This window comes from Nansenia antarctica (genome assembly GCF_963989245.1).
Source record: "Nansenia antarctica genome assembly, chromosome: 4".
Lineage (NCBI taxonomy): Eukaryota > Metazoa > Chordata > Actinopteri > Argentiniformes > Microstomatidae > Nansenia > Nansenia antarctica.
Window position 1 is genome coordinate 13,069,297 of NC_137689.1, and position 20,000 is coordinate 13,089,296.

A 20,000-nucleotide genomic window follows, 5' to 3' on the forward strand; every position below is an offset into this window, starting at 1 on the left:
ACACTGTATTTTCCATGATAATGAGAGGAGTATATTTTTTACAAGTTCAGCTACGAACGTTGTTTTAACAAGTCTTGTGACTCCTCTAGTGCACCTGTCATAGAAGAGCCCAGGAGGGGTGCTGGGTTTCTCATGTCTCAGGCTCTGTGGAAAGAAAAACATGTTAAAGTGGTAGGGCGTTCGGCTTTATACTCATGCAGCTAAAAACGCCACAGGACTTCACGACTTGTCCTGGAGGTTAAACAGCAAATTATAAAGATAATTTATTCTTCAGCACTATTTAGACTGTGGGGAGCTGGAATTATAGTAACTCTATTATATGCTCATATCTTAGAGACATAATCTGAGAAAAACAGTCTTTGCCAGGCAATCTAAGGTACTGAATGCTATTTGTTTTGTAATAAATCTAAGAAATATCTTTCTTTAATTGAATGTCCTTCCTTTGTACGGGGGAGCTTTCCAAAAAGAGGACCATTAATGTGCTTACTTTTCCAGCACCTCATAAATTGTTGGTGTAGCAAGCAGGCACAGTGGCCAGGGTAAACAGGACTTGTTTTGAGCGGGGACCCACATAGGCAGGACACAACAGCCCAGGGAATATAGGGTGTGACAGGGGGCACCGTGGGCCCAGGCCTGGTGCCGGACTTAACACACCCAAAATAAAACCTCTCACCTCTCACTCTCACAGAGCACCTCTCAGCCTACTGTGAGATAACCGGCTGACCGGCTGACCCTGATTGTTGCGCATACTGTACTTGAGAGATTAGCCACACTCACACTCACCTATCACTAAGTCAGTTGAACATAAAATAATTTACAAAGCAAGACTGACCATAGATGACCAGCTTTACCAATCACCAAAACGTAAACATTATTTTTTACTATTGGCACACAATGTCCTCTCCACAGGCCTCTCTGTCCCAGGCTCTAACTTCCTGTTGGACGGTAGCAGTGCAGCGTTAGTGTGAGAAAAGCTGCCATTTGTGTAAGAAGACTCTGCTGAAATAACAGAGACATGTGGAATCCCAGTTCCTGCTGTGAATGAAGGGCACATAGCAGGCTTCTAATGTAAATCTAATAGGGGAACAGAACAACAAAGAATCATTCACCAGAGGTCCAGACTCTCCAATCAGAAGACCAGAGGTCCAGAATACCTCTCCAATCAGAAGACCAGAGGTCCAGGCTACCTCTCCAATCAGAAGAGGTCCAGACTCTCCAGACTATCCAATCAGAAGACCAGAGGTCCAGGCTACCTCTCCAATCAGAAGACCAGAGGTCCAGACTCTCCAATCAGAAGACCAGGGGTCCAGACTACCTCTCCAATCAGAAGACCAGAGGTCCAGACTACCTCTCCAATCAGAAGACCAGAGGTCCAGACTCTCCAATCAGAAGACCGGAGGTCCAGACTACCTCTCCAATCAGAAGAGACAACCAGAGGTCCAAAGGTTACACTTACCACACGTCAGGGTCAAGCTACACCAGCTGGTTAGGTAGGATTTATGTATGTAACACATACTATGAAAAGCAGATATTTTCCAAAGACAGAGATACATTTGCTTACATTCTAAGAATGTTTTATGGGTCCAGATGATTGGTGGTGAAATATTCAACAATATGTAGGCTATTCATATTATCCAGAGAATGAACCTGACATGAAACTCGAATGAACCTTGAAAGAACTCTTAAGTATGATATATTGTGTAGATCTATGTGCATTGTGCACTTTGCACAAGGATACCTCACTTACGGGATACTTGTTCTTTCATGATTAAGCACGCTAGGCTACAATTTGTCATAGCTGCATCTGCTGTCTTTCTACATAGAGAGAAGAAATACCACAAATTGAATGGAACAATTGGTCCAATCAAACCAGATGGGCCTGCTGGGAGCTCCTCTAACTCCTAACTGACAATTGTCCTGTTCAATTCATCATCTGGAACAGGATTCAGCAGAAAACTGGCTGTCAACTGGGCTTATTGTTCCAGTCCACACACTATGCTATTTCCTGCCCAGTGTTGGCTGTGGCTAGCCCCGGGGACCTCATTTAAGGAGACCAGCCAGGGTGTGCATATTGTCACTTTCTCATTTATCAGAAATGACAGTAGGTGACTGTTGGGCTTTGGGTCCCTTTGAAAAGCAACAATTGCTTTGCCTGAAAAACATATACATAAAACAAAAACAAGAGGGGGAATTTAATCCGGTCTATCTCAAACTACTGTTTCACTGGTGACAGGAAATCGGTGGATGTGTAGATGCTGTCTGGACAACAGCGGTGGCTCAGGAAAGGGTTGTTGTGTAGATTAGAAGACAGTAGGTGTGAATATATTGGTAAGAGACTTGACGCAACACCACCCAAGCTTCAAAGATGAATCGGGATGTTGTACAGTAGGTGTGAAAACCAGCCAATGAACCAATGCTCCTGATTTCCAGTATTAGGAGGAAAACATCTCTAAAGTACAATCCCCTTTTAATAAACCAACAGTCTCCAGAGAGGCGTCTCCAGGGAGACTGTCCATGTAATCTCTAATCGCAAGTTGCTTTGGATAAAAGTGTCTGCTAAATGGTGTAAACCAACAGGTTTCCAGACAGGTGTTCAATACCTGTCCTTCTACTATATTTGTCCTTCTTCTTAATTGTCTTTTAAAAAGGTACATTGAAACACTCAGGACACTTTGTTTGATGTACCCTTTCAAAAGACCATTAAGTAAATAAATATTATTAATATTAATTAAATATAACAAATATTGAACACCTGTCTGGAGACTGTTGGTTTACACCATTTAAGCAGACACTTTTATCCAAAGCGATTTACAATTAGAGATTACAGGGACAGTCTCCCTGGAGTAACTTAGGGCTAAGTGCCTTACTCAAGGGAACACTATTCGGTTGTTAAGTCTGACGTCAAACGTGACGTTTAGCAATTTCCGGGTCCAAACCAGAAATTCCCCGCACCAGAGTACCAGTGTACTACAGCGGTAGAATGACAGTTCAATCGTAGACTAGATCTATTCATACAACAAGGGACACAGCACTTTCCCGTTTTCCCCATATTGTCAGGGTCTTTGAGCCTCGGAAAAGCGCTATATAAATATAATGAATTATTATTATTACTGAGGCATTTTGAAGAGAGCGCCTCAGCCAACTTTGGACCCGGAAACACGTCACGACTTAACAACCGAATTGGTGTTGTTCCGAGGTGGGATTTGAACTCATGAACTTCTGATCACCACTCCAACTTACTATCCACTAGGCCAGGCCACAACTACCCCCTGTATCAGGGCTGGAGAGGAACAGACAGGGTCTTTATAAAGCTTTTCACTGTTTTCTCTAGCTCTCGCCCCAATGAACCCGTTGATGTAAATCTTAAAGACTGACCACAATAGTAAGGAGAGCCGAAGCTCACAAGCAGCATTCATCAATTCAGATGCTGATGGATTTCAAGCTTCCTCTCTGTCACTGGGCCTCATGGCAGGAAATGTCCCTGTTTCCCATGTACACAGGCTGCCAGTGTGTCTGTTAGCTTGTCAGCTCTCAAAGCATTATTGACATTAAGGACTGCACTCGACCCGCATTACGGCCATGTCCCGCAGGTCCACTGCCAATGGAACAACACAACGTTCCTTAGAAAGGAGGAGCAAAGACATGTAGATGGTTTGTTGCTTCTTGTTGTGCCTGAAATCCTTGTCTTCTTCATACAGTACATCCATCTGGCTCCCTTGATTACATGCATCTGGTCTCCCTTGATGTAGCTGGGCCCAAAAAAAGTGCCGATAATTTGAGACAGGGAACGAACAAGATGGTTTCCATTAAAAGCCTTAATCCTATTCTCTCGTCAGGTTTTCGTTTTTTTATTTATAGAAACTGGCAGTCTCTGGGATTTTCCTACAGGGAATTCTTCTCTCTGCTAGCAATCCCCCTCTGTAATACACATCTCACAATTTACACATATTCACCTAGAAATAGGGCCTTACGTATGACCAGCATGGCTTTTCAAGGGAAGATTTCTCCCTGAAAGGAACAGTGGACATGTTGCTAGTGCTAAGGCAGTGATACAGAATAGCAATCTGAGACGGCTTGTTATTATAATTGCAGATCCTTAAGGGAACAAAGGAAGGAACAAAGAAAGGAGTTGCAGAATTCTGTTATTTAGTGATCTATAATTAGCATGCTTCCTGTACAGTGTTTATTTTACAGAGGCAGGAACCAGGCGTCTGATTCACTGCAGGGCCTTATCACACTACAGGAACTGATAGGGCCCATTGGCCATCAGGAGCGTGAAAGAGTTGATAAGTTGGGCAAACAAGCCTCTGGAGGTCAGGCTGCACTGTGTGTGTGTGTGTGTGTGTGTGTGTGTGTGTGTGTGTGTTTGTGTGTGTGTGTGTGTGTGTGTGCACATGCATGCATGTGTGTGTGTGTGTGTGTGTGTGTGTGTGTGTGTGCGCACGTGTCTGTGTCAGGGGGGAGAGGTTACTGCAGCCGCCACTCACAGCAGTCCTTCCACAGACATGGATAATAAAGAGTGGAGGATGGGAGCATTGTGGGGGCAGGATGTGGAAAAGCACAATTTCCAGACCTGAAATCATATCTACTGTTTATTAGTTTTTGAATAAGAGCACGCCGGGAGATTTGTCTGGGTAAATTAAAGCAATATTTATTTTAAAGTGAATCAATTTAACCTCTTGGGCTTTGCCAAGCAGAGTGGGCTTTGCCAAGCAGAGAGAGTCAGATCTTTCTCGTGTTAACTGTGTACCCTCTTCCTATAACATACACCTGAGCAAAACAATGTGTAGAGTGTGAAATGTTAAGTACCTATCAAATTGAACATGTTTGTGGCTCAGGAAGCATTGTATTTTTTTTGTTTTCCTGAAAACCTGCAATTGATTGAATCTGGGCCTGAGAGATAACAACATCATTGATTTTGTGAACAGAATTCTTCAGAGCTCAGAAAAACAACATCTGTTGAGTCTCAATCAAGTCTGGAGAAGACTATTCACATACTACTAGAAAGCACTATAAAATCCTTATTTTATTCTGCTAGAGGGAATACTGAAAGAGTGAAATACTGCACTATCAAATCCTATATGAGATAAGGCCTCCTGTTATGTCCGATAAGGCTTTATGTTCTGGGTCAGATTGACCCAGTGCGTTATACAGTAAATCACCTTAAAATAGTGCTTACTCAAAAAAAAAATAATCCCTGAATGACCATCAAATCACACCTACTGTATGTCATATTGGGATTATAATAAATAACTTGATTTTGTTATTTTTTTATTCCATACAGTCCACATCTGTGCTTATGCTGTATTTATCCACTCTTTTCATATATCAACATTTTCATATAAAACACACAATTTGAAACCATTTTCTGCTAGAATGAACATAGTTTAATTTGCTGTTACCGGTAATTAATTTGCTCCTGGGATAAACAATTGAAATTACTGACTTTATGTCTGATATGTGATAACATATCTTGTGGGAGTATTTGACATGAAAAGCTCACTTTCAGGCTGTGATGACGTTTCTTCTTTATCAGAGGATAAGTCCTAATCCTCACTAATAACAGTTCACTTCTACATTGTCCTGGGTCTCATAGTTAGTCTTCTACATTGTCCTGGGTTTTCATTGCCTTGGACAGTTTTTCAAAGAAACACTATTTGCAAATGAACATGTCATAACCATCCTTTTATAGTTAAATAGGCTCTGCCTATCTGTGGCTGGCCCTCCCCTTTGATTGGCGTCTTCCAAATACATTTGACAAAGGCCACTGTTAGGGAGGATAAGCGTTTAATCAAAACAAATATTATGTTCTAACACACATGTCTAACACATATGTGACAGGGTCCGGTTAAAAAGTTCTCAAGTAGGGCAAGGTAATTTTTCTGCGTTTCCAGATTATGAAAGTGAAAGTAAATTCTGAAGAAGATATGCTTATTTGAATGTTGGTACACCTCAAACCAAATACCAGAGAATATTGCTCTCAATCAAAACACATGCAAAACAGCTGCTAATAGCTAGCAGCTAAAAAGGAACATCTATGAACATCTTATTGCATGTTCAGCACATCACCACACGCTGATAGAACATCAACATGCTAAAAACACATCACTACATTAGATAATTATAATCACACAGTCCTTGCTTTTGAACACATCCTAAAATGTACGTTTAGAAGCCATGTATCACTTACCCAGTAGCCTACGGCAGATGAGACAGTGAATACAATTCACAAATGATAAGTATTTAGTGATCCTAAAACTGTTGTTTGCTCTTCAACACTACTTTCATAATATGCAAAAGTGGAAAACACATTTTGTGAAAAAAAGAAGCTTTTTGCTCATTTGCGAGACTTGAGAATTGCCGACATGTGGCTCTTTTCACCAGACCCTGTCACTATGTTCTAAATGAGTGTGTAGCACTCGTTTTACTGGAGTATACCATGATACTGAGAGAAAATACGTTTCTGAAGCCAACCATGATGCGTGAATTGCCAAGAACCGCTGGGAAAAATGTGTCTCACTCATTTACAATAGCTTGCTTAAATGTCAGTTTGTTTAATTAGAATGCAGAAGAAATCTATCAAATGCAGATTTTTGGAGCATCTGCGTTTAAAAATAAAACGAATGAAGGAGTGGAGTGGCATGTCCTCTTACCTCTCAGTGTGTGTTTGTTAGGCCAGAGGAACCACGGCAGCAGCAGCAGGTACAGCAAGTAGACCAGGGACAGGACGTTGTAGCGAAACAGGCAGGCTGTGGACACAGGGAGAGCACTTCATGAAGTAATACAATTGTAGATTTTTTAAAGTAGAGCAAGAGTTGCGCCCTCTTCCTTTAAGGCTATGGACACACACACACACACACACACACACACACACACACAAAATGGTCAAATGACATTTAACATGCAACACACACTAACATTGTACCCCAGGAGCAAAATGGTCTTAGGTAAAAAAAAAATATTGGAATGCATGTGGAATTATTTGACCAGGGATAGAAACACACATATGTACAGTTGAATGTGAGTGAACACATACGCAGGCACAGGCAAACACGCACACACGCATGGGCGCAGACACACACATACATACGCACTCACGCATGCACGCACGCGCACACGCGCACACACACACACACACACACGCACACACACACACACACACGCGCACACACACACACACACACGCACACACACACACACACACACACACACACACACACACACGCACACACACACACACACACACACACACACACACACACATTTGAATCTGCATAAGGGTTTGCTTTAGGCTATACCTTCTGCATGGATCTGACATGACTCTAGCCAAAACAAAAGAAATCAATTCAGACACTTTTTCTGGGAAGAATGTGCAGAAGGTATGAATCAGCTTTAAGCCTTCCTTTGATGATGATGATGATGATGATGATGATGATGATGATGATGATGATGATGATGATGGTGAGAATTGCTCTATGATGATCCAGGCACAAAACCAGTTACTTTATAACTACTAACTGTGTAGCAGGCTGCTGGTTGTTTGAGCTTCTGCAAGGGCTTTCAAGATCACCTAGTAGCTGGTGCCATGGAAGGGCTGCCCCCTCTCTCCCCCCCATCCTATCCACTCTCTTATACCTTCCACCCATCTGACTGAGCTCGGAGCTGGGACCTGGGCAGACTAGACTAGACTGATCCACAGGGCTAAGCTTGGCCTCCACCCCCGGAGTTGTCTGGCCTCTGTGGCCCCTGCTCACCACACACTCCCATCTCACTCTCTGAGTCAGACCCTAGTTAGATCCAGCAGCTGAGAACTGCAGAAGTACAGCCCTAGGCAAGGGCACCACACCCACGACGATAAGTCAAGTCACATTGCCCTACCAGACACAGCACAGAGGACCATGACTGGATCCAGTCCCAGCCAGGATCGTATCCATTCTCTCAGTCCAGCCCGCTCCTCAGTCTGCTATAGATCTATAATTAGCATAGCTTCCAACAGTGGAACAAAGACCGGCTTTGTCCTATAAGGGAGAGTGAATAACTAGCTAGCATGCGCTAGTCATATACTGTACTGTAGTTTCACAGACCCTCTCTGTCCCTTTATGAGTTAATTGTGAAGGAAAATGTACTTCCCCACTGGTGCGCACTACGTTTGCCTCTTTCATGTGGATTCAAAAGGAAAAAATATATCTTCCCATATAATGCCAGCTACATAAGGATTGTCGTTTGACCAACTCAGCGTAACATCTTTAAAAGATACACAGTGGCAGAGAAGCTGTCATGGGATCTGGTAGATGGCTCAGCTTGGCTGTCAGTCTGTCACAGTAGTGCCTGGGGGGGGGCCACTGTTTAGACTTTTAATGTATATATTCCCATGGTTACCTGGGTGTGACATGAGCATAATGTGAAAAAGCTAACTGGAAGAGAACAGCACACTAAGAAAGGCACCACTGTCTCAAGGTCTGTGTTGCATACATGTCTGCATTCCCCTGCAGCAGATGATTTTTGTTGTGTGAAAATTGTTCAATAATATTTGAAGCTGTTTGAACTACTTTTAGTTTGTGAACCCTAGATTTGTTTTACTGTCTGTCTAGTCTTTTTACTGTCTGTTCTGTTCTCAGACAGGATGATGAAGCTTTGTGTTCTCAGTGATAAAGTTATGACTCGTTTACTAGGTCGTTGGGACCCCGCCCAGCCAGGGGGAGAGGTCAACCTCAGAGAGTGATTAAAGTTAATCTTTTCAACACTGAGGGACCACAGAATGGAGCAGGAGGAGGTTTATGATCAAAGACCAGAAGGTCTTGTTTCTGTCTCCAATCAGCTGTGTTATGGAGCAGAGAGGTTAGGTCATCAGCCTTGTGTCACACAGGGGTGTCTCTACGTGTAGGTATGCATTCACATACACACACACACACACAAAACAAACACAGACGGTCTATCTCTCTATCGCTCTCTCCCTCCCTCCCTCTCTCTCTCTTTCTCATTCGAAAAAAGGGGTTGTGACTCAACGGAAGAGAAGAAGAAAAGTTCAAGCAGGAGGAGTTTATCCAGCCTTTTCCAGGGACCTCATTCTTTCTTTCCACACCCCCACTATAGCATATAACTCCTCTCTAGCAGTACTCATAAGTTAGGGCTGGGTGGGTATATCGTGGAGCTCAGAGGAGCGTAGTTTGACTGCTGTTCAAAGGAGAAAACCGGAGAAGAGAGGAGAAAAGCAGATCTGTGCACAGAGAAATTTTGCTGAAACGATTTAACAATTTCAAAAGGATGTGTTGTCTTTCCAGCTGTCACAATTTTGTTAGTTTTTTGTTAGTAATAAAGACCTGGGCATAGCTGACATACATTAAACTGTATTTACTTTTATAGAAAATGTGAGTTTCTTCGGATATCTACATTAGAGCAAAAAACAACATTCACAACATTCAAAACAAGATTATAGAAATAAACCGTAACTGCTGGTGTGTTCTATTAAAACAAACAGACAGAAATTACTTTTATACATTGTGACATTCAGACTGTTTCTTTGAATAAGTGTAAAACTGTAATTGAACTTCATGTTAAGCCTCATACAGGCTATACATTAAAAAAAATAAACAAGTAAAAAGAAATATCAAGATATATACTGTATGTTGTGTATCACCTAAAAGTCTGAAAACATTGAGATATGAATTTCAGGCCATATTGCTCTGTCCTAACTCAAGTGTTTCCATTCCCCTGCCTGAGTAGTTAGCTAGCCACATTCAGTTAGCTAGCCACATACTGTACCTCCAGCTGGGAAAGTGGAGTAGGTCAGCAAACCTGGGGTAAGAACACAACAACAGGGCCTTGGACATTCTTCTTCAACGTGTGTGTGCGTGTGTGTGTGTGTGTGTGTGTGTGTGTGTGGGTGTGGGTGTGTGTGTGTGTGTGTGTGTGTGTGTGTGTGTGTGTGTGTGTGTGGATGGGTGTGTGGGTATGTGTGTGTAGTATGTGTGTCTTGTTACACAGTGCTTACACCAATTACACAAACGTAAACAACTCGACACAGCAGTGCCCATAGACTCTCAAACTATGCATCAGATGGATTCAGGAAATTATGGTAATTCAGGATTGGAAAAACCAACAGCGTGCCGCAGAGTTAAGGCTGTGACGCACCTCTATGGAACACACTCAGTGTGTGTGGTGTGTATGTGTGTGTGTTGGGGGGGTGCAGACGCGGTGAAAAGCTGGTTTCTTATGCCCAGGGTGTTTTAATGTAATGTATGCTATGGTACTGTACAACTGCCTCTGGTCTGGACCCAGTGTTTCCCCCCACTGACTGGAACATTTAGAGCTGCCATTCATACTCAGCACACATCCAACTGAATTAAGTTTTTAGCTCCAATTTGTCTTTTATAAATATGCCAATGTTTATTGCTCACAGTCCAGAAGCTGTGTCCGGGAAGCGTACACAAAAGGATACCTGTGTATCCTTAACTGTGAACACACTTCACCTCCTTAAGCGGCCATTTCAATATAATTCCTCTTTTGGGGAGAAGCAAATACGGTTTTCAATACTATACTGTAGTGAATGTGTTTCAAGAGTCTTTGCATACCATGAAACATTATACTGCATACTAAACCAAGCCGCACCACATCAAAGGCCTAACCGTCATTGACCTACACATGTAAAACTCCAAGACCAACAGAAGAGTATAGACATACAACTGTCCACTACATGGACAACACAGAGTAAACACTTCATAACAACTCATAGATCGCGAGTTATTGCATCTCCCATCTGGCCAGTCTTTATTTTACAGCTACAGTGTTGACTGTGGCCACTCACAGTCAAAAGCAGGGAGGGACTCCACTACTCCTGTAAATTGTATTGGCAATCTTTCCAGGGCTCCAGTTTTTTTTTCTCCTAAACCTTAGCTTAGTTTACGTTATGTTAAGCCTACAGAAAGGGATCCTGATAGTAATCCGTTTGAGCCGAATGAACGTAACCTGCGATGGAAGAACACTGATCAAAAAGGAGCAGAACCTTTCTCACTCTTGGGTGGGCCTCATGTTTTGGTGGACCAGCCACGCAATTGCCGTCTATGTCAGCCAAAAGGTTGTTGGGAGAGGAGAGTTCTGATTATGGTTTTTCTGTTCACTGAAGATTAACGCTAGAGCCTCTTGTTTATATAATTTCGGGAATGGGCTATAGAGAGGCCAGGTGATTTGAACCTCTGTGGACCTATAGCCACTCAGTGGTTATCCCATCAGCTTTAGCTCAGTGCGGATTCATCTCTCTGATTCAGTGTCTGGTGCCAAGGCTAAAGCATACCAACAGCTGTTTCCAATGTGTGTAATTACCCCAGGTCATGAGCCATACGCTCACATTGGACCTGTCTAATATCAGAGCTAATGGCTCGCAATACTTTCCGCCCTCCTGGCAAATGACACAGTTTTCAGTGTAGTGGTTATGAGAACACATGGCAAAGCAGTGGCAAGCATTGCCTCGTTTAGTCAGTTGGGACCTGTGCAAAACGAGATTCATGAAATCTAATGAAACGTACTAAACTATGCATCCATTTATCCAATAAAAGTTAATATATATATTATGTAAATCCTGTCTGAACGAGGTGAAGTGAGGTCAATGAAAGAATAAGATTGTTGTTAGCTGACAATACATGCTAACATCATGTTGGAGATCGGATAAGCAGACTTCTTGAACTAGAGATCTAAACACAATTTACACCATCCCTTAGTCTAGTCAACCATTCCACCAGGAAACAGCCCTAAATGTCGATGTTACAGACAGAAGAAGACTGTTCAACAGTCTTTTGACGGATAACATGATCTCTCCAACCAGCTGCAGCTTTCCTACCCCTGGCAGTGATTCCCAGTGGCCGACTATCAGATGGGCATCAGCCCAGGGTCCTCGCCCAGGGGCCTCATTTATAAACGCTGCGTACGCACAAAAGAAGGCGTACGCCACTTTTAAGCGAACTTTGGGATTTATAAAAAACAGACTTGGCGGGAGAATGCAAGGTCCTCCACGAACACTCTGACCCATGCGTACGCTCTTAAACTGGAGAAATGAGCAACTGCGAGTCCGATGGCAAAAGGATGAAACTCGAGAAACGCTTTGAAATTAATACCATTGTGTAAAATAAATATAAATATTACCTCTCACATATTAAATATGAAGAGTTCCCTGGAGTGCACACAAAAAAACATGATTTAGGATAATAAATACAAACAGAGATATCTGTTTTTGTGAATGGAGTAGTGAATGGATTATTTTTCACACATTCACTTTTTCAAGACAGAGGAGCTCTGAGAGTTTGTACTTTTGTTTCTATTTCCATTGTAACGAACTCAATCAAGTACAGTTTAAGTATGTGTCATAACATGTGGCCCATGACTGTATCACCACACAATACACTGAAACAGGAAAAAAGACCAAAAGGCACATAAACAAAAAGGTGCACTGGAAAACATACATTGTCAAAAGAGAGGTGTATTGATCTGTTTGCCGCGTGATATGTGCATGTTGCAGCTGCACACATAAGCTTGCATGCGTGCAGTACAACCACCCGCCACAGAAACACTGCGCACAGCCTGGCCAAGATGTTTCATGGCAGCAGCATCAAAGGCAATTACAAGTAACAAATAACCATTGGCTGGAAAGGGAGGAAGATGAGAAACAGGGAAAACAGAGGGAAGCGAGGTCAACCGCATATTGCTCAGTTGGGTCTCTGAGCATGTGAACATGTGTGCCCAGCCCAGTGGAAGCAAAGCTACACACACACACACACACACACACACACACACACACACACACACACACAAGCACACACACACACACACACACACACACACACACACACAAGCACACACACACACAAGCTGCACAGCTGGATCTCAGGCTGACCTCATTCTACAGGTATGTGAACAGAGCCCAGTCCAGGACGGGTCAGAGAGGAAGAAGGAGGGTGGTTGGGAGAGAGAGAAGGGTGGTTGCAATAGAGAGAGGGGGAGGGGAGGAAGGGAGTGAGGGGAGGAAGCCCACTGGGACAGGCCAAGTGGGTAAAGGGTAGTGGGAAGGCGGAGAGTGGAACATGGAATGGCCTTGGAGGCTCTAAGCAGGGTTAAGCCTATAGCAGGGTCGAGTGCTGTCAAGCAAAGCATCTTGGACACTCTAAACTGGTGTTTAACCGTCCTTGTCAACACAGTAGATATACAAATTGCTAAAGAAGATTGAAGAAAGCTGCACTGTAATGGGACTGCATTGTATAACTGCAATACAGACACATTGCTAGTTTCAAGTTTCAAGTGTATTATTACATCCCATTATACAAGTATAAGAGAGTAAAATTATTTGGCTTCAGTTCATCGACATTGCAGTGACAAGAGAAATAAAGTGGCGATATTTATGAGACAAGTAAGACAAATAAGACAAATAAGGCAAGTGACAATAGTTGTGAAAACTATTGTGAAAAGTTGTGAAAACTCTCCAGAACCACATAGGCTATTGTTCTAGATTGATCTCCTGTTAGACTGACTGTAGATCTGAATGGATTCAATCCCTTTTATGGAGCTCTGGTTAGAATGAGTCAAAGAGCTCACAGAACCCTTCCACTGGAGCTGTCTAAAACGGACATGTCAAATACTTCTACTGTGCTGGATTAATCTAGGCGTTTTCACTTGGAGACTGCACTATTCCATTGGTTCCATTGGACCAGGCAAACGTAAACAAGCTCAAGTATTACAAAGTGTGACCTACTCTAATGGATCTGACCCAGGTCCGATCCTGAACCTGTCGTCCCTACAATGTGTTGTGTGTTCTGATTTATTATGCCTGTCCTGTGCTGCAATGTAATGTCAGGATCCGAAGCCTACGAATTTTACTCTGTTCCACTTGTGTAATGTGACGTAACAAATAAACTTGAAACTTGGTGCACAGCAGGAGAGACAGAGAGAGAGAGAGAAAGAGAGAGAGAGAGAGAGAGAGAGAAAGAGAGAGAGAGAAAGAGAAAGAGAGAGACAGGGCTGCTCCACTCAAACCCAGAGCCCAGGGGTGCCAGATCCACCACATTCGTCATCAGTACCAGGCCGCAACACAGGCAGCGACACAATGTCACCCTCTTATTCAATTCTACATTGCAGGGGTATCCTGCATTCAGATACAGCTGCTGTACTGAGAAGAGAAAGGGTGTAATTTAAGGAGAAGTTTTCCATAGTCGTCCTACGCATCAGCGTTCCATGATGTCAGCTTCAGCCAAAGGAACAATGGCTCATGGAAGCCATTAAGTCATTAACTGTGTGTTTTAAATATTACACTATTTCCATGTGGACAGAGGGCAATCAGCTAATGAGAGGGACTGTATGTGACAGTAAAAATAAATGGACAGTCTGGATGCTACAGGCTTTTTGACAGTTTCATATGCTTAATAATAACGGTGCCTCTTCAATACAATAACGAACACTGCAAGACCAGGTCTCTGACCTTGTGACACAAATGCGGGCCACCACAGACAGAGAAGAGAGAGATCAAGAGAGACAGAGAGACAGAGAGACAGATAGGTAGTCCTGGCTGATCACATCCCTGTCCGGCAAACCCATTATGGGACTTAGTATAAACCACCATCCTTCCTCCTCCCCTCAAACAAACATGTATAAACACAAACACACACAGAAGAAAACACTGTGCTTCCCACAGTTAAAGACATTAATCTTCCCTGGGAGGAATTGGGAAATAAAAGGCGGAAGAAGTGAAACTCTGGAAGCAAAAACCATTCTCTAGTTTTCCACAACTAGTGTAGCCCCACTGTGTGACCTCTCTTCTCCCATTTCCTTATACCCAAACAGCAGAATTCCTTTAGAGACAGAGTTGATTAACTACAATCTCACTCTCAAACTACCTCCCTCTGTATGCTAGTACAATTAACATGCAGCCAGTTATTGTTAGCATGTCAAGAGAGAGAGAGAGAGAGAGAGAGAGAGAGAGAGAGAGAGAGAGAGAGAGAGAGAGAGAGAGAGGGGAGAGAGAGAGAGAGAGAGAGAAAGAGAGAGATAATAACAACCCTTTGGGAGTCATTAAAAAGTACAAAACCCAGTTATGTGTGGTCATGTGTGGGACAATAGCAGGCCTGACGAGAGACAAGCAGACAAAACCACGTGGAGAGAAAGTGGAGAGGGTTGTTTACTGACAATCTCTCCCTAAAAGGCTTCCTGATGTCAGGAATGTAAATATCTCAAGGGCCATATAGAATGAGTGAGTGTGTGTGTGTGTGTGTGTGTGTGTGCGTGTGTGTGTGTGTGTGTGTGTGTGTGCGTGTGTGCGTGTGTGTGTGTGTGTGTGTGTGTGTGCGTGTGTGTGTGTGTGTGTGTGTGTGTGTGTGTGCGTGTGTGTGTGTGTGTGTGCGTGTGTGTGTGTGTGTGTGTGTGCATGCGTGCGTGCGTGTGCGTGCGTGTGAGTACATGCATGCATGCTAAGAGAGAGTGTGTGAGAGAGTGTGAGGGGGTGTGTGATCGAGCTATGGTGAACTTGACCCCTCTTGAGTCATATATGAGTCAGCAATGACGCAAGGTTCATCTGACATGCTGAAAGTGAAACCTAAGAACATTGCCTAAAACAAAAATCAGTGTCTAACTATATATTAGCTGGAACAGCAATGACAGGAAGTGTGTGTGGTTCTCTATTCTCTATTCATTGGTCTGCTACAGTGAACAATGCTCATTCTTTAATCATCTAAACTCTCATCCACCCTGGTCCCATGTTTAATGAATAAGCATTCTTAAGGCTTTAGGAATCAGTCATAAACTGCATGAGGCTTACATACAGTATGGCTCACAAATCATGTTTACGGAAATCCTTATTATGTGAGGGTGCTAGGGTTAGGTGTTTTATCGCACTTCACATAGCATGACATCTGCTTCTGAATGAATCATAAGCACTTATATAGGTCTTATAAAGGGGTTATGAGGGCTTTAGACAGCCTTAAAAGTGGAAATTAAAGACGTCCAGGTCTGCTTATTGTATGGCCATGCTGTGCTCAGCGGGAGTATACTGTGCTACACATAATATGATAATGTAGGGTAAAGTGAACACCACCCACCACCACTGGACCTATCAATGAGAGTCTTCTCAATCAGATCAACACAGGCAGCAAAGGCTGGTGCCATGTGGCCCGAGATGATAACACAACCAAGCAACCACAACAGACTTTTTTCTCCCATTAACCCCCCCCCCCCCCCCCCCAACACACCTCTCTCTCCCTCCCACTCTCTTACTCTCTCTCTCTCTCTCTCTCTCTCTCTAGTCTCCCCCCTTCCCTTTCTCTGCTCTCTTCTTCCCTGGTACGGAGAGAGAGAGAGAGAGAGAGAGATCAAGGTTAGATCATAATGAGAGACTTTTGGTAATCCCATTACAGGGTGGGGGGGAAATAAAAATGTAAGAGGTGAGACTTGTCAGGGCATGTGTGTGAGGAATTCTTCCAGTGAGAGTCAGCGTCTAACACACTACACAGTGTGATTAAAGATAGGAGCTCTCACTCGGTCGTTAGTTCTGAGGGGCTTGTGATAATGGCCTAGTTACAGTTATGAAGGCGAGACGAAGTTGATACCTTTGACGTTCAAAAGGAAATAAACCGCTGTTCTTTTGAAGTTTAGGAGGAATAACTACATTTCCTAACAGACTTGCCCAAGTCAGGTTTAAGAACCAAGAATGCTGGGTAATTTGGGCAAAATCAAGCCAAGGAAGGCACCTCTAAGGGAATTCATGAGGCAAGTTCAGGGTGCGATAAGATGTATGTCTTTTCCAATGTATTTATTGCAGCAATCAATCCATGGCATGTCACCTTAGCGCTACTGTAAATGTTGAATAGCCATTGGCATGCTCATCCCTCTTCCCACTAAAAGAGGATCATGGGAGGGACCTTTGACCTTGGGCGTGTATCTCTGTCATATGTCATATATCGTATGTCACCTGACCCTGGACACTAGGACACCCAGTTAGAAATGACAACACCCTCCTCTTACACACAAACACACACACACACACACACACACAGACTCCACACACACTCTCTCGTGTTACCCCCCTCCATCGCACCCTTCACTGGCTCCCAATAGCTGCTCGCATCAGATTCAATGGTGCGAAGTGCATCGATGGTTCAATGCAATGGTCACCCCTCAAACAGCAGCCCGTTAACTCCACTCCTCCACCTCTGCTGGCCGACTGGCCCCACCACCTCTACACCGAATGCGGCAGTCACACTGCCCGGTCACGTCTCTTCACTATACTGGCTCCCCGCTGGTGGAACGAGCTTCCCATGGCTGTCAGAACTGCAGAATTACTCCCCAACTTCCGTCGGAGACTGAAGACCTCAATCTCTTCAGGCTACACCTTAACTGTCCCTCCTGAGACATCCAGTAGATGTCTCAGGAGGGACAGTTAAGGTGTAGCCTGAAGAGATGGATCTTCAGTCTCCTGCACTGTTTCTCCTGAGACACCTACTTCCCACCTGTACTGTTTCTCCTGAGACATCTACCAAAGTGCGAGGCCTAAGCATAGATTACTTTTTACTGCAATGACTAGTGGATAGTTGATTCACTTACTTAGTCAAATGTATTGGTTGTAAGTCGCTTTGGAATAAGACGTCTGCTAAATGCCAAAGATGTAAAATGTAACACACACACACGTGTGCGCACACTCTCGCGTCACACACACACAGTTGTAGGGGGTGGGCCTCTAACTATAGTCTGACTTTTCAGCACCCCATGACTCAGTGGTAGTGAAGGAAGCTGTGAAGGAAGCTGTCTCCACCATCAGCTTGAAGCTTGACCATGGGGGGGTTCTTCTAACCACTGGTCAGCTGGATCAGCACGTCTAAAAGTGCCTCAGCTCGGTGTGACCGCAACAGGTGTTGACCTCCCTGCTGCCTCCTTAAAAAGCACTTAAGCACTTGTGTGCGTCTGTGATGGCGGGCCAACGAGGCTGCCTGTTATCTGGTTACCGGTTAGCCAGCGGCCTCAGCGGGAAGTCAAATTTCCATTTAATGACCGCAGCCCTCCCATCCCATGTTCTACTGGAGCCAGAACAATGAAGCCAGTCTCCCGGGTTCCAAGGCTGACTGTAACTCTGAAATAATGTTTGGATGGCGCTGCTTGCCATCAGACACAGACACAGACACAGACACACACAGACACACACTTGCATGTAGGCACACAAACAGACACCGATACACACACACACATTTGTGTGCTCATGCAATATTTTTTATGATTAATAAGTACCTATATCTTAAAAATTAAACATTAAACCTCCCACTCATATCAATTCAATTATGCTGACAGACAGCACGAAGAATGGAGATTATGTAGGAGTTCATTCTGAGGACAGCCGTGTTTACACAGGCCCTGGTAAGCTGTGTTGTGTGTGTGTGTGTGTGAGTGTGCATGTGTGTGGCCGTGCGGGCATGTATGTGTGTGTGTGTGTGTGTGTGTGTGAGAGAGAGAGAGTGAATTATAGAGAGTAGAGAGGTAGACTCCTCCAGAGTTTTCTTACTTCTCATCTCACCTTTCTCTGAGTCAACTGAAACAGCTCATCCCCAGAGCAGGTACAGGCCAGATCCATTCGTTACAGGTAAAAACAAGCCATAAACCACTGTTTCAACAACCAACATACCTACATTGTCCAAAGTTCCCTTCTTTTGGGCCCCTTATTTATGAGGTAAGACAGATGAAATAAGCCCATGAGGTATTTATAAGTTACATTCTTCAAGAATCAATGGTTATCATTCCTTTAAGTGTTTTTGTTTTGTTTGGATGTACCCCAGAATAGACCCAATCTGTAACCCCTTTCATCATAATTTAGGACAATACAGATAATAATTGTATCTTCTCATGACGATATCATAGATCTAACGTATTTATTTCCATGAGGTTAATTGTTGCCAATATCAAAGATCAACAGATGCTTTCTTGGGGTTCATTTGCACCAAATAGTCTTCCAACACTAACTAGATCTGTGCCATCCTGTGTTATTAATGGCTGGTCAGATCACATGGGTCCTACAGGTGTTAATCACATGCAAACGGAGATTTAGGCCTATACAGTATATCTGAGAGAAACTTGCTAATGTAAATTGATTAGGTTTTTCATCATTAATTTTGTTTCATCATTTATGTGAGTAGTTGTTTTGTGTCAAATACGAGGGAAAAGGGATTATCACTATAACTCAGTTTAGAGACAAGGCTTAAGCATGGGTCGGTTTCAGAGACACGGCTTAAGCCTAATCCTAGACTAAAAAGCGTCTTCAATGGAGATTTTACATGGAAAGTGTGATTTCGTCCAGGACTACAGTAGGCTTAAGCCTTGGGAAACTGGCCCATGAAACCTGCATGGTTCATTTACAGTAAGTAATACTCGATTTCCCTTAAAACGATTAGTATTTATGGATGTAATCTAATCCTGTAGTTCTCTCTTTCCTTTTCCTCAGTCTATATTTAATTCCCACAAAGCACAGAGCCAGACAGCAATGGGACTTCCCAGAAGGCTGCAGTTCTTTTAGGCTGCAGTGCTTTTAAGTCTGAGTAAGGTTTACAAACACTCCACCACTTACATCTCAGCCATTAATTAAAGACACAGCACAGATGCCTTGGCCTCATTTCCATCTAGACACAGTTGGAACTGTCAAACTTTCATACAGGGAAGAACTGAACAGAGCCAAAGGGCTGGAAGCAACCGCCAGAATTTGAGTGTACCTGGATTTAAAAGTATTTTAAATACTTTCACATACTTATGATGGGGCCAGAGTTTGCGCTGTTAAATAGATTCCATTGGTTCTATTGTGCCCAGAAAGCTAAATCAAGCGCGTCGTCTGTATTGAAGAATTATAGAGAGTGAGAGCGATGAGTCTGCCTCAGATACACGTCGTGCACAGAGTCATTCGACACCCCTGTAGTCCTGACACAGCTGATAAACAGTTCTGCTCAGGCTCATCACAGACTCTTAAGTGTACCTTTTAACACCATGGTGGGGGTCCG

At 43.4% G+C, this 20,000-nt stretch overlaps 1 protein-coding gene across 1 annotated transcript in view; it reads right to left on the bottom strand.

The window, feature by feature from the left end:
- piezo1 (piezo type mechanosensitive ion channel component 1 (Er blood group)) overlaps window positions 1-20,000 on the bottom strand; it is a gene marked incomplete at both ends in the record, with an annotated part of 76,358 nt that overhangs the window by 49,459 nt on the left and 6,899 nt on the right. The window contains one exon of the mRNA XM_080529044.1: window positions 6,654-6,749. Within this exon, the coding sequence (XP_080385170.1) occupies window positions 6,654-6,749 (96 nt within the window). The remainder of the gene's footprint in view (window positions 1-6,653; window positions 6,750-20,000) is intronic.